This window comes from Carassius gibelio, chromosome A7 (genome assembly GCF_023724105.1).
Source record: "Carassius gibelio isolate Cgi1373 ecotype wild population from Czech Republic chromosome A7, carGib1.2-hapl.c, whole genome shotgun sequence".
Lineage (NCBI taxonomy): Eukaryota > Metazoa > Chordata > Actinopteri > Cypriniformes > Cyprinidae > Carassius > Carassius gibelio.
Window position 1 is genome coordinate 9351659 of NC_068377.1, and position 14688 is coordinate 9366346.

At 36.2% G+C, this 14688-nt stretch overlaps 1 protein-coding gene across 3 annotated transcripts in view; it reads left to right on the forward strand.

Moving 5' to 3' along the window:
• LOC128016581 (piezo-type mechanosensitive ion channel component 1) overlaps positions 1-13153 on the forward strand; it is a 100911-nt gene extending 87758 nt beyond the window's left edge. For all 3 annotated transcript variants that reach the window (XM_052601206.1, XM_052601207.1, XM_052601205.1), the window contains exons 36-51: positions 469-633; positions 1395-1653; positions 2517-2705; positions 2971-3286; positions 3380-3497; positions 4330-4477; positions 4819-5033; positions 5173-5331; positions 5462-5609; positions 6096-6284; positions 6384-6476; positions 7722-7894; positions 7972-8094; positions 9852-9931; positions 11091-11277; positions 11437-13153. In XM_052601206.1, the coding sequence (XP_052457166.1) occupies positions 469-633; positions 1395-1653; positions 2517-2705; positions 2971-3286; positions 3380-3497; positions 4330-4477; positions 4819-5033; positions 5173-5331; positions 5462-5609; positions 6096-6284; positions 6384-6476; positions 7722-7894; positions 7972-8094; positions 9852-9931; positions 11091-11277; positions 11437-11692 (2818 nt within the window). In that variant the 3' untranslated portion in view covers positions 11693-13153. The remainder of the gene's footprint in view (positions 1-468; positions 634-1394; positions 1654-2516; positions 2706-2970; positions 3287-3379; positions 3498-4329; positions 4478-4818; positions 5034-5172; positions 5332-5461; positions 5610-6095; positions 6285-6383; positions 6477-7721; positions 7895-7971; positions 8095-9851; positions 9932-11090; positions 11278-11436) is intronic.
• The last annotated feature ends 1535 nt before the right edge of the window (positions 13154-14688 follow it).

Here is a 14688-nt window from a genome sequence, read left to right on the forward strand (position 1 = left end):
AAAATATTTAGCAACAAAAACTGATTTTATTTTTGAATTGAAATAACCACAATTAATAATTGAGCACCAATGATAATCGCTAATAATTTAGCACGAAATCAGCATACTGTATTAAAATGATGTTAGTGCAAGTCATTAAGTCTTTAAAATTTAGTTTATTTCTAATCTTAAATTAGGTTTTGAATCCCAGATTTTCATGATTGCCTTTTTCCAACGGTTTGTCATAAAACATGTTTTTTTGGGTGTTTGATCATTATTATTATTTTTTTTTTATGCTGTGTTTTGACCAAACATGACATGACAGGCAACTAGCTGGAACCAAACATTCTGTGTCACAGGACAATCCCAGCTAATTAGAATATAAAGTAGTTGATGTTTATTATACAGCAATGTTATTTCAGTGTGGCATATCCAGTGGGATGACTCAGTTTCTGTCAGTTACGAGCAAACGTCCCGTTTGTTTTGCAGTGTGGTTGAGTTGGAGACACTGGGTGGTTTTCCAAAGTCCCGTGACTTCGGCAGCACAACTCTGTCCTCTGAACTCACGTTAGAGCTTGATACAGAACCTTTTTACAGCCAGCACACCCACCGCCCTCGACGCTCCAGAACCGCAAGTGAACTGATTTCAGAGAGGTGCTGCTTTCAAGTGCTTTTAATGACATGACTGTATGATCTTCTGCCATTTATTAAAGCGTGAAACTCAAGAAAAAATGTCTGGAGTAAGAAATAATATTTGTAAGAAAATCTGTTTAGGATCGTGTCTTCATACTTAGATTCTTTACATTTAACAGCACTTTGGTATGCTCTGATGTTTTTAAAGTGATTAAGAAATACATTTTAATCTAACTGAATTAGATTTTTTTTTTGTGTTATTGACACTTATTTTTTTATCATTAAAATCAGAAAAAATTCAGCATTAAAAAGCAGTGTGATGTATAAATGATTTACACTGTAAATATATATATATATATATATATATATATATATATTTATTTATATATATATATATATATATATATATATATATATATATATATATATATAAATATAAATTTCACGTTATGTGAATAAAACTTGTCTGCAGTTTACCGTATTTTCCGGACTATAAGTCGCACTTTTTTTAATAGTTTGGCTGGTCCTGCGACTTATAGTCAGGTGCGACTTATTTATCAAAATTAATTTGACATGAACCAAGAAACATAGAGCGCCCTCTCGTGGCTGTAGATGGTAATGTTTTCTCTTGGTTCTAAATAAATGCGACTTATAGTCTAGAGTGACTTATATATGTTTTTTTCCTCATCATGACGTATTTTTAGGCTGATGCAACTTATACTCAGGTGCGACATATAGTCCGAAAAATACGGTAGTTACTGTCTCTGTGTTCTCTGTTCCAGGCCGTTCAGTGTTGAGGAGTTGATACAGAGTCGTGAGTTCTACTCGTCCCAGAACCGACTGCTGAAGCTACTCTTTGCGCTCTATAATGTTCTGGCGGCCCACTCAGAGCTGGTCTGTTATTTCATTATCGTGCTCAATAACCTGGTGACAGCCTCGGTCATCTCACTGGTGCTGCCAATCCTCGTCTTTCTCTGGGCAATGCTGTCTGTGCCACGACCTTCCAAGAGGTTCTGGATGACGGCTATCATCTATACAGAGGTGGGAAGAATGGACAGTGCCTTTGTAAAAGTGACATTGGGATTTGATTCATATATGTTTGAGATAATAAGAAAATAATAATGAAATTGTTAATATCAATATATTATCATTATATTGTGTTCATGATAATGGTTTTTATTAAAGTATTTATAAAAGTCTATTTTAACTACCTTTAAAAAAGTAAAAACTAAAATGATTGAAACCTTTATTTCTATTCTATTGTCATATCATGTTTGCGGGCGTTATGTTTAATAAATGAGGTTAACCTAGTGGACTATTTTGGTCAAAGTGATTAAGACTGGTAGACCACATTGGGCCATAAATAAACCAACTGCTATGTTTTAAAAACAGCTTGACTTCATTAACCCCGTAAAGCTTGACATATGAATTAATAGTCAGAAAAGGAACAGTTTATTGAAACTGTTTCTATAGTCAATTAATTCATGTATGGATAGTCAATTAATCTTGAGGTTCTTCAGTCCAGTAAGTGTTTATCTTGAAAAACTTTATTCAAAAAATCTACAAAGATTCCACTGCAAAAAGACACAAGTATCACAACCTGAAGGGGTAGAGGGTTTTTTAGAATTGCACAAAAAGGCCTTTTGCTTGCTCCAAAAAGTATAAACTAACAATCAGATGACAGAAGGCATGTGTAGACTGTGCACAACATTTTTATTTTTCAGCAAGTTTGTGATTATGTTATGATCATTTAGAGGTCCTTGTGTATAAAATATGGTACAGTAGGCTTTATAGGTTTGAGCTGGTATTGACCTATTGTTTACAGCTTTAAAAAGTTGCCAAGCAGTTTCGGGTGGAACAATAATAACGTTTTGGGTGTCTCTGGCCTGTTGTGTTTCCCACAGGTGATGGTGGTGGTCAAATACCTGTTTCAGTTCGGCTTCTTCCCGTGGAATACTGAGTATCAGCTGAAGTTAAATCAGGACAAGCCGTTCTTCCCTCCACGTATCCTGGGCCTGGAGAAAACTGACAACTACATCCGTTATGATTTGCTCCAGCTATTGGCCCTCTTCTTTCACCGGTCACTTCTCCAGGTATTCAGTCTGGCCTACTCAGCAACAACTAAAACGAGCCTAGACTAGTTTCAGATAGCAATGTGCGATATATCGTATGTGACTTTCACGCGCATTTCGTCAGTAAAGCCGGTTCTCTGATTAGCGGTAATTCGCCATCACCTGCTTTCAAATGGAGTGCCATTTTCTGTGAACATTTACAATCTACAATACCCCGTTTGTCTTATATTATGACTTGATATCTAAGTTGTTCGTAATTATACTTTTTTCACTTTGTCTCTCTCAGCGTTATGGTCTCTGGGACCAAGAGGGCCCTCTGGAAGAGAAGAGCAATGTTTCTTCTGCAGAGATGAGCAAAAAGGAAAGAGACGAGAAAGTCTTTCAACTCTCAGATGAAGAGGACAGCAAAGCACAGCCAGAGACCGACACGAAGGTGCTGCCAATGACACCATCAACAGAAACACAGACCGATGTGGAGTTACAGACCGACCCGGAGCCCAACATACAAACAAGTACCACAGAAACCCTTGATACAGTGAAGGAGGGTGGAAAGAAGAAGAATCCTTTCCTTCGCTTCTGCAAGAAAAAACAGTCAGAAGAAGGTCTGTTGAAAAAACAAAAAATATAAGATTGAGTTATTTGTACCTGTTATATGAAGTGTTATTTTAAATTGTATATAATCAATCCTCTCACAGACACTAGACAGAAAGAACCCAAGAAGAAGAAAAAGAAGTCTAAGAAATGCAGCGAGGACACCAGTAAAAAACTATTGAATGCCATTGGAGGAAAACTCAAAGGACTTTTCTTATCCATGTAAGATTCTTGGTGCTTTTGTCTCAAGCCAGCAGGAAAGACTAGATCATTGCAGCTTATCAAAATCTAGTTGGTTTGTTGATGGTCTGTCAGCCCTGATAAATGGTCTTGATCATCTAATGTTCATAAATGATCAGATTTGACCAGTTAGCCGCTAGTAAAACTACTGAATAACATTTTGTTGTTGTGTATTGCACAGTTGCAATATTTTATTTGTTTTTCCACATTAATATAAAAATGTAGATCAACATTCATAGCAAAGCCACAAGAAGTCTACTGTGGCACTGGTCAGCACACACTCAGTTATTTTGGTAATGCTTTAAAATAAGGTCCCATTTGTAATGCATTAACTAATTTTAAAAATGAACAATATAATTATGATCTTTGTTAATGATATCTGTTAAAAATACAACTGTTCGTGTTAGCTGAAGTCCATTAAATAATATTAACAAAGACAATTTTTGATCTCTGTAATGTATTAGTAAATGTTGAAATGATGTATAAATGAGAAGTATTTTTCATTAAGTCATGTTAGATAATGTAGTTTACAAATGTAAAGAAACCAAATCCAAACTGTGCACAAGATATTCAATAAGAAAATATTGCAATATAGCAGACATGATTATTTTGAATACCTATACACTGAACTTAAAAAGAAATGCAAATAATATTGGTATATAACACATCATGATCCAGAAATAGACAGAATGTCATATCACCATTTCCCTGCTGATTCACAGATCCCTGCTCATCTTGTAGTGGAATTCATGATGTGAATTGATAAGATATTTTGGGTTTCATTTTATCTTGTGGTATGTTTTCATCTGTGCAGAGTCAAGAATGTCTATAAGCCCACCTGTGGATTCTTCCAGAACATCCTTCATGCAGAGTATCGGGCATCTACTGATGTCTACGCTCTTATGTTTCTCACTGATGTGGTGGATTTTATCATCATCGTCTTCGGTTTCTGGGCTTTTGGAGTGAGTAAAGAAAATCGTAAATCTTTATTGTGGGCAGCCTAAGGCACAAATGTGCAATAATCATGCTGTGGGGTGGATGGATTATCTCGGCAAAGAAGAACTGCTCACGAACATAGATTTAGACAGATTTGAGTAAAGTATTTGAGAGAAATTGGACTGTTATGTACATAAAAAAAGTTTTATATCTTTGAGTTCAGCTCATGAAAAATGGGGACTAAAACAAAAGTATAGTGTTTGTAATTTTGTGTAATAAGATGCAGCTGCATTAACAACTGGAAAGGTCTTGTTGATTTGAAACCAGTTGAGAACCATTTAAAAGTGAAATGTTTGCTCTGTCTCAGAAACACTCGGCGGCTGCAGACATAGCCTCTTCTCTGTCTGAGGACCAGGTCCCTGAGGCATTTCTAGTCATGCTCCTCATTCAGTTCACCACCATGATCATTGACCGTGCACTCTATTTGCGGAAGAGCATCTTGGGAAAGCTCATCTTTCAGGTTATACTGGTTTTCGGCATCCACCTGTGGATGTTCTTCATCCTTCCTGCTGTCACTGAGAGGTAAGGGATTCTTCTCCACCTGTGTTCAGATGCAGTTTGAGCATCACAGAATGTTCACCGTTGATTGACTTCTGTGATCTTTGATGATCAAACACAAATTATTTTTCAAGGATTGTATTATTTTTCTTTATTTTCACAGGGTGTTCAATCATAACTCAGTGGCCCAGCTCTGGTACTTTTTCAAGTGCATCTACTTCACTTTGTCAGCGTATCAGATCCGTTGTGGCTACCCTACACGAATACTTGGAAACTTCCTGACCAAGAAATTCAATCACCTCAACCTCTTCCTTTTCCAAGGGTAGATACTTATTTTTCTTTGTTTTTCAGTGTCTTCATTAAAAGTTGATTAACTAAAAGGATGATATAATAGCCACCAATTTAGCTTAAATTAACAATTATGCTTAAATGCAATTAATTTGTTTCCTCAGGTTCCGCCTCGTTCCATTTTTAGTTGAGCTTCGAGCAGTGATGGACTGGGTTTGGACAGATACGACACTGTCTCTCTCCAACTGGATGTGTGTAGAGGACATCTACGCTAATATCTTCATCATCAAGTGCAGCCGAGAGACAGAAAAGGTAGCAGGTCCTCCTTGGCATGCTAAAAAAATGTTTTTTATTTTGTTTTTGAATTAGTTTTTCATTTGTTGTTCAGGTGTACATACGGTCATATGAAAAAATATGACCCTAGATAAACGTGAATGTTTGTGGCAATTTCCAGACAGAATATAAATCGATGTCCAATTACTACTGACTAAATAGATATGTTTCACAAACTATTATTTGAAATGAATTTAATCTAACTGTGTGTTTTCTTTTACTGGGTGACATATTAATTTAAGTAAAATGTAAAGTTACATTTTACACAGTTCAGTGTCTTAGAACATATTTTTAGACCATGAATCTCATGGCGTATATGATATGTTATTTGATTACATTTGATGTTGCTCACTATTTTCGACTTCTAGGTTTTGTACCTTATTCATGGAAATTGTCATATCTTCATCATTTTCTTCTAATGTGTACATAATCTTACTGTAGGGCTTAAACATTCTCTCTCTGCAGAAATATCCCCAACCGAAAGGACAAAAGAAAAAGAAGATTGTCAAGTATGGAATGGGCGGCATTATCATTCTTTTCCTCATTTGCATCATTTGGTTTCCACTACTCTTCATTTCACTGGTTAAATCTGTAGTGGGTGTGGTTAACCATCCTGTTGATGTCACTGTCACAGTCAAGCTTGGCGGTTATGAGGTAAAATACAATTACAATATTTCTACATTACATTAGTGTTTAATACTTTGATCATTTGCAAGTTTACGTTTGAGATTTGATGCATGCATCTTCCTGCAGCCTTTATTCACAATGAGTGTGCAGCAGCAGTCCATCCAGCCTTTCACTGAACAGGACTACAATAATCTTTCCAACCTGTTCGGAAAAAATGCTGTAAGTGGACATCAGCAGTAATATCTCTCATTCTCACAATATCACACTCAATAATAGTTGTTAGCTATTTCAGAATGAAAAGGTTTTCAAAGCTCAATGGTATTGACATTGAAGTCATGTGACTGTGATGTAGATGGTTTATAGCTTTTTACTTCTGGCAATGGTATTTAGACTTGGGAAGATGGGGCAGCCGTGGCCTAATGGTTAGACAGTCAGACTTGTAATACAAAGCTTGTGGGGTTCGAGTCTTGGTACCAGCATGGATTGTAAGTTACCCCTTTTCAACCAGCATGCACCGGGTGCTAGTTCAGAGCCAGTGCATTTGCTGGTTCGGAGTTGGTTCTAAGAACTGGTTTGCCTTTCCATGGGCTAGAGAGCCACCACAGAGCCAGATCTTATGTCACTGAATGCGTCTCATCTTTCCCAGTAATGCTAGCGCGTCAGCACAAAACACATCAGGCTTGTTCGAGGTGCAATGGTGCCATGCAGACTGATAAGCGCATGTCACCAAAGCACTGCGAAACTGATCCAAAAGCATGAAGAGAGTCATCTTCTTTCTACTCACTCCCATGGCACACGGTGATGGATGGCTATGCGAATCTACATCAGCATCCAATCGTGGCTAATTCAACGTGTTCATGTTTAGCTGCTAATTCAAAAATGGCGGTCAGAAGTTTGTGTTCATCTTATTGGTCATGGTAAACCCCGCCCCCAGCTCTTAACGCAAGCAGTTCTAACTTCCAGACTAGCAATGTTTTGGTGCTACTTACGAACCAGATTTCCTGATTTGGAGCTGGTGCATCGGGTGTCGAAAGACAGAGAACCGATTTGAAATAGGCTCAGACTCTGAACCAGCACTCAAATTGCCTTGGTGGATAAGGGGGAGTGAATGAACAATGCTCTCTTCCACCCTCTAAATACCACGACTCATGTGTCCAACTGCTCCAGGTGTGTGTGCATTACTTACTCCTGCGTGTTTGCACTTGTATGGGTGAAATGCAGAGCACAAATTCTGAGTATGGGACATCATACGACACATTTACTTTCATTATCACAATGAACAAAATTTGTAAGAATCGTAAAATTTTGTTGGTCACATAGCTTATTTTCTGAAGTAATACAAAAGCCAGTGTAAACAGCCTGCTGTGTTTTTGTTGAGGGAAAAAGGATATGACAACATTTGTACTTTTCTAGATATAACAGTCAGCTTTTCCATTAATGTCCAATATTAAAATCTGTCCACAGGTGGCTATGCAGTTTATTACTATGTACAGCTATGAAGACATTGTCACAGCCAACATCGAGGGCAGCTCAGGGTCAGTGTGGCGGATCAGCCCACCGAGCAGACAGGAGCTAATAAAGGAGCTGCTCGGCAGCACAGGGGACATGACCCTCCGTCTGGATTGGATCTTCCAAAGGTCAGTTTGATGGAGAAAAACGATACTTCTGTTGGGAATACAGTAGCTCATGCTCTTTATGTGTTTGTGTCTGAAAGGGACCTGGGGAAAGGTGGGACAGTGGAACATACTTTTGACAGGCACTCCATCAGTTTGTCACCGAAGAACCCAGTCAGAGTGGACCTGGCCTCGCTGCTTTTGGGCACCCGGAAGGATCCTGTGTAAGTCTTGTGACTACATGAAAGAAATAAATGTCAATCTTAGATGTACTCCTCATGGTATTTTTTTTAACCCTGGTAAAATTTGTGAGGTGCACAAGTCATGATAGACACTCTCACTCTCAGTTCACTCTCATCGCTTACAAAACCTTTATTGCAGTTCATTATAAAGTCATTGGCATTAACACAACTAAACCAACTAAATGGGATCTAAAATATACTCATGCTGAATAAGGCATTAATATGTTCTTTATAAGTATTAATAAACAGCCAATATGCACGTTAATAAGCAACTGGTTCATAGAATTGGCCCTAAACTAAAGTGTTACCCTATAACTGTCTTAACATCCTCACCAATGGAAAATTATTATTTATTATGAACACACCTAAAGATCTGTTGTTTTAGATGCTCAAAATCTTTTAAGTCAAATGGATTCTGAATGGATCAATATTTTTATCATTTATCAGTTAGAAAAGAAGAAAAAAAATCATTAGTTTAGTTTTATTTTAAACGTTAATAATGCAAATTCTTGCTGCATAAAACAAAACCGTCTTTTTTAAAGAACAGTTATTTTTCTTATTTCAAAAGTAATGGTTATACTTTATTTTGATAGTCCACTTTAGACATTCTAGTAAGTAACTTTGCAGCTACATGTCAAATAACTCCTATTAGAGCTTTTGTGGGTGGTTAGGTAAGGGTTAGTAGAATAAGTTGCCGAACTTGCAAAGTTTCTTATAGTCAGTTGAACATCTGTTGAGCGTTTATCAAAATAAAGTCCTAGCTCCCAAATCAAACATGTTGTCACTCCATGTATTTCCAGACTATATTGAATTAAAATGAATTAAAAACAAGAAAAAAAGCAAGCTACCTAGAAAACTCAAATTCATGCAGCTGCCCTTAAAAGAGCCACCTGCTGTGATTCCACCGATAACGTTCCTCTGTGTAATTACTGTTTTAGTGCAGACTCTCTGATTCTCCTACATTTAGAATGATTATTAAAACTTTGCAGGTATCATAATAATTACAGTTATTGTCTTTGGTGCGAATGAGACCTTACTCTTATTAAGCGAGTGTCTATTTTGCACAAGGATGTAACCACCATAGACAGAGCAAACCGCCCCCCGAGTTATTAGAAATAGCCAAATTGCCACCACACAATATTTACAATTCTCTTACTACTCTTCAGCACTTCGTTATGTTGCGCTCTGTTTGTTGTTGGGATGATAAAAAAGTTAGAATGCCTCCGAGGTCTAACAATGCTCATCAATGTAAATTAATGATTGAGATGGCCATTTAAATCAGTGTAGATGGGGTTTAGAGTTAACAGAAGCAAAGCCTGAATTCCATTGTGACGTGTCAGTTTTGATGTTGAAAGGGAGCGTGGTAAGATGGAAGTGATGAAACATTTCATATTTGACAACTGTTTTATGATAGAAATGTTATTAAACCACCAGCAGTGCCATCCAGTGATGCAAATCACTCAGCTCATCTTTTTTTTCTAAGATATGAACGAAGATGGGTTTTTAATTGAATATATGGTATAATTTATGATTCATGTAATTCCTAACTGAATGTGACTTGAGACGTTTTGCATTTTCAACAATTTAGGAACTGTATACAAATAAAGGTGTATAGTTAATTGCTCTATTTCTTAATCATTTAATAACTAAATATTGGTTTCCCCCATTGTGCAAGATATGCTTATGGCCCTGTTTTTGGACTCACTCTGATTTGGATCATCTCTGTAATTCTCTCGCAGGCATGTGCCGCACATGTTTCCTAACTACATCAGAGCACCTACTGGAGCTGAAGCAAAGCCTGTCAGCCAGCTCTATGATGGTAAAAAGATGCTTTAGTCAGGCATAATACATTCTTAGTGAATTTCTTTCTTATTTGTTTCCAATGGATTGTGAGGGATTTCCACCCTGTTTGAGACATACTGAATGAATATTAATTTATACTGATAACAATGTGTAACATATGTACATTCAACTTAAATATTATTCAAATGTTCATCAAAACTTAAATGCACATTAAAATGTAAATATCAAAATCTTCTTTGGTGTATCATACATATTTTTATATATTAGATACAGTGGGGCTCGAAAGTTTGGGCACCCCTTGCAGAATCTGTGAAAATGTGAAGTACTTTCAAAAAATAAGAGAGATCATACTAAATGCATGTTATTTATTATTTAGTACTGTCCTGAGTAAGATATTGTAAATGAAATTGTTTACATTTAGTCCACAAGACAAAAGAAATTGCTGAAATTATTAAAATAACCACATTCAAAAGTTTGTGAACCTGAAGTTTGAAGAATTTGGTTCTTAGTACTGTGTGTGGTCACCTGATGATCCACGACTGTCTTTCTGTTTTGTGATGGTTGTGCATGAGTCCCTTGTTTGTTCTGAACAGTTAAACGGAGAACTGTTCTTCAGAAAAATCTTTAAGGTCCTGCAGATTCTTCAGTTTTCCAGCATCTTTACATATTTGAACCCATTCCAGAAGTGATTGTATGATTTTAAGACACTGGGTGTCAATTGAAAATTGAGGCACTCAAACACAACTATTAAAAAAGGTTTAAACATTCACTGAACCTCCAATTTGTGTTCCAGGAAACATTCAAGTATCTTCTGTTGCTTATGAAGGGCTGAACTAAATGGAAAAAAAATTATATTTCAACAAAATAAGAAAAATTTGGCCATCTTCGTGTTCAAAAGTTTTCACCCCCCAACTCTTAATGCGTCAGATCTGGATGGATGGATTCATTGAATGATAGATTCATTGATTGACAGATTCATTGTTGGTTAATGTTAGGTAATGCCTAAACTAACAGTAACTAAAGGGACCTTATTATAAAGTGTTGCCAATTTTGTTATATAATGTATAAGTAGGCATTTCATAATGTATTACTTAATGGCAGGGTGGAATCAACATCTATGCATTCCACTACGTAGAGAAAAGTGAAATGTAATTCTGGTTCTTTTGTCCTGGCAGGTGATGAGGAGGGATATCAAGATGTGACTTTGTCGCTGATGAGAGAAGCCTCTGTGAATACCACTGGAGCTCAGGAGTGGTGGGACATCAGCATTGCGGACTGCAAGGGGTCCTGTGACGTCCTACCTATGGTCATCTTTAACGACAAAGTTAGCCCTCCAAGTTTGGGCTTTCTAGCTGGATACGGGTACACAGCCTTTATTTCTTCCATGAGATTCAGTGCAGGCTTTTTTTGCATTCACTGTAATCTCAATTTTAAAACCTTTGATTTCTTGATTGTGTGAGTGTTACATGTTCCAGAATATTCCTCTAAATCCTTGCAAATACTTCTCTTCTCCTCCTTCAGGATCATGGGTCTCTATGTGTCGGTGGTTTTGGTCATTGGCAAATTTGTACGAGGCTTTTTCAGCGAGATCTCTTACTCCATCATGTTTGAAGAACTGCCATGTGTGGACCGCATCCTCAAAATATGCATGGACATTTTTCTAGTGCGGGAAACTGGAGAACTGGAGCTGGAGGAAGAGCTTTACTCCAAACTCATCTTCCTCTATCGCTCTCCAGAGACCATGATCAAGTGGACTAGAGAAAAGAACGAAGACTGAAGCTGTTTTGTGACTGGTGTAGCATCGCATGGATGGACATGCTGCATCTTAAAGTCCACTTTGGCCTTGAGGCCTGCTGGAAGCCGTAGAGCTATATTGCTCTTGTGAGCTTGTGACATTGTTGAATGATTCAGGGGTCAGGTTACGCCTCTGTGTAGTATTCTGTCTGAACTGTTTAGTCTTGTCAGCAAGCTTGAAAATCTGCCTCTCTTAAAGCAACTCAGTGTGAGTGATTCAGACGCTAGCCGTAAAGGACCTGCAGACGATAATCCAGTGGACGCAGAATGGTAGGACCTTCAAAGTGCAAATTCAAACACTAGTAGGGTGAATCCCACAAAATCATGTCTGGGTCATATTTTATCCCAAAGTAACACGAAATTATTTTATATATACATAGAAATTAAGTGTTTCCTTTTTAATGACTATTAAGGGATAGTTCACTCAAAAATGAAATTTGTCATTTACTCACCTTCAAGTTGTTCCAAAATTTTATGAGTTTCTTTCTTCTGTTGAGCAAAAAAGGTGTGTGTGTGTGTGTGTGTGTGTGTATCAAATAGGTTGGGAACAACATGAGGCTGAACTTTCCCTTTAAGATGTTTTTGTATAGGACAATTTAGGACTATTACAATTTTGTGGAGTATAGGACATTTGACAATTGAGATCTCTATAATAAATCTGGATGTTTTTTTTTTAATGATTTTCATTACTATAATACAGTAATATATTAAAATGATCATAAAGATTAGCCCATCGACTACTCATCCAAAATATATTGAGTGCTTAATTGGCATGGAAATTTTGTTGTGCAAAAAAAACAAAAATTAATAATAATCGTAATGATCACAATACTGTAAGTAGGCTGCATTTTCTTTTTAGAAATTAGAAGTACTTGCAAGTTTTTGTGATTTTTTTTGGGGGTGTAATATGACACAGGGTTTTGTGAGATCTTCACTCATTTTAACTGTTTTTGCTTTGTAGCTACAGCAAAAGTGTTTACAAGACAAAGTATTTTAGGATTAGAGCCATTTAGTATTTTGTTCCTGGTTTTACAATTTCTGATCAAACACTTGAAGTCCTATTTCCTCATAAAATGCACCATCAAGTAATTTGAATCTGACAGCTGTGTTGTTTTAGGGTGGTAAGTGCAACACTTCCATTCTCTAAGTGTGGGAATGCTGGGGTTAGCAATTAGGGTTAAGACGCTGAGTAATTGTATACGTCGTAAGTGCACATGTTGTGTAATGAATGTCCCAAATTTCTTCTGTGAGGGCTGGAATAATCGTTTCAACTGTATGGTGAAGCAAAGGGCACAAACAAGTACTCTTTGCTTAGTTTTTTTTGTTTTGTTTTTCTTCTCAGAATCAAATGTGAGCCTGTAAAAATTCCTTGCTGTGTAGCAGTTTGCTAAATTAAGAAATCATGAATGTTGCCCATATACACAAATAAATTACTTTATAATGACTGTGTTAAATCCAAATTATTACTAAATATAAAAATAAAAAAACTGGGAGGTTAATTAACAAATTACATACACTGCACCTGATGATAAATACAATCCAGTACAAACAAAATGTTTTAAATCAAATCATGCTACTTTTTTATTGACTTCCAAATGAAGACAAATAATGGAATAATAACAATGGAATACTTCTATGATTTGGTTTTAAATGGGGTGAAGAAATGCATTAGCAAGGCTAACCCAAGATACAGTCCTATAAAGAATTAAAGCTGTCAGTCACTTTCCAACTAAACCAAATATCTGTCTCCATCTTCCTCAAAAAGGCATTCGCTGATTTCCATCTTCATGTGAGATCTGTGAAAACCTGTAAGTCTCATACATAATCTACAACAAAAAGATACAACACCAGTGAGGTAGAAAAGTGTGTGTGTGTGTGTGTGTGTGTGTGTGTGTGCGCGTGCGTGCTTGCATATATGACACCTACACACATTATCAGTTTTATTCGCCATAGTTTAGGAAAAGGTAAACAAATATGACATCCATATATATATATATATATATATATATATATATATATATATATATATATATATATGCACAAACTTTTTCATACCATTAGCAGGTAGTCTTTGTCCGGTCACATTGATTTGAATGGCAATTAATACAATGCAGTATGTTTCAAAGTAATAGTGCACATTTCAATTATGAATGACTTCAGTTTCAGCTGAAGAAGAAAATTTCATAATTCAGCTCAAGTCAGTTGAATATGGATTCATTTTAGTAATAACAGCGTCAGTGTCGCAAAGTTTTTCCATTACTTAAGTTTAATTAAGTTATAAAGATGCTCTACAGCATTATACAGCGAAATTCAGTTTAAGTGTCTGTATTCCTATCGGATATTGTCAAACCTTTGGGTTACAACAGACTGAGATTTGAAGTCATAACTTATTTCTCTGATGCAGACACCTCTCCAAACTGGACAAAGACTACCTGCTAATGGTATGAAAAAAATATATATATATGGATGTCATATTTGTTTACCTTTTCCTAAACAATGATGAATAAAACTGATAATGTGTGAAGGTGTCATATACGCACGCACGCGCACACACACACACTTTTCTACCTCACTGGTGTTGTATCTTTTTGTTGTAGATTATGTATGAGACTTACAGGTTTTCACAGATCTCAGATGAAGATGGAAATTAGCGAATGCCTTTTTGAGGACGATGGAGACAGATATTTGGTTTAGTTGGAAAGTGACTGACAGCTTTAATGGAATGTGTATTTATATAGTTATAAACTTTTATATATATATATACATATACATACATATACATGTATACATATACATATATATATACATATATATATATATATATATATATATATATATATATATATATATATATATATATGTGTATGTACACACATATAAATATATATATAAATATATATATACATAAATCTGGGACTGTCGGGTTTCAAAAATAAGAAAGAAAGCATTGTAAAAGTGGTCCAAATGACCCGTACATTA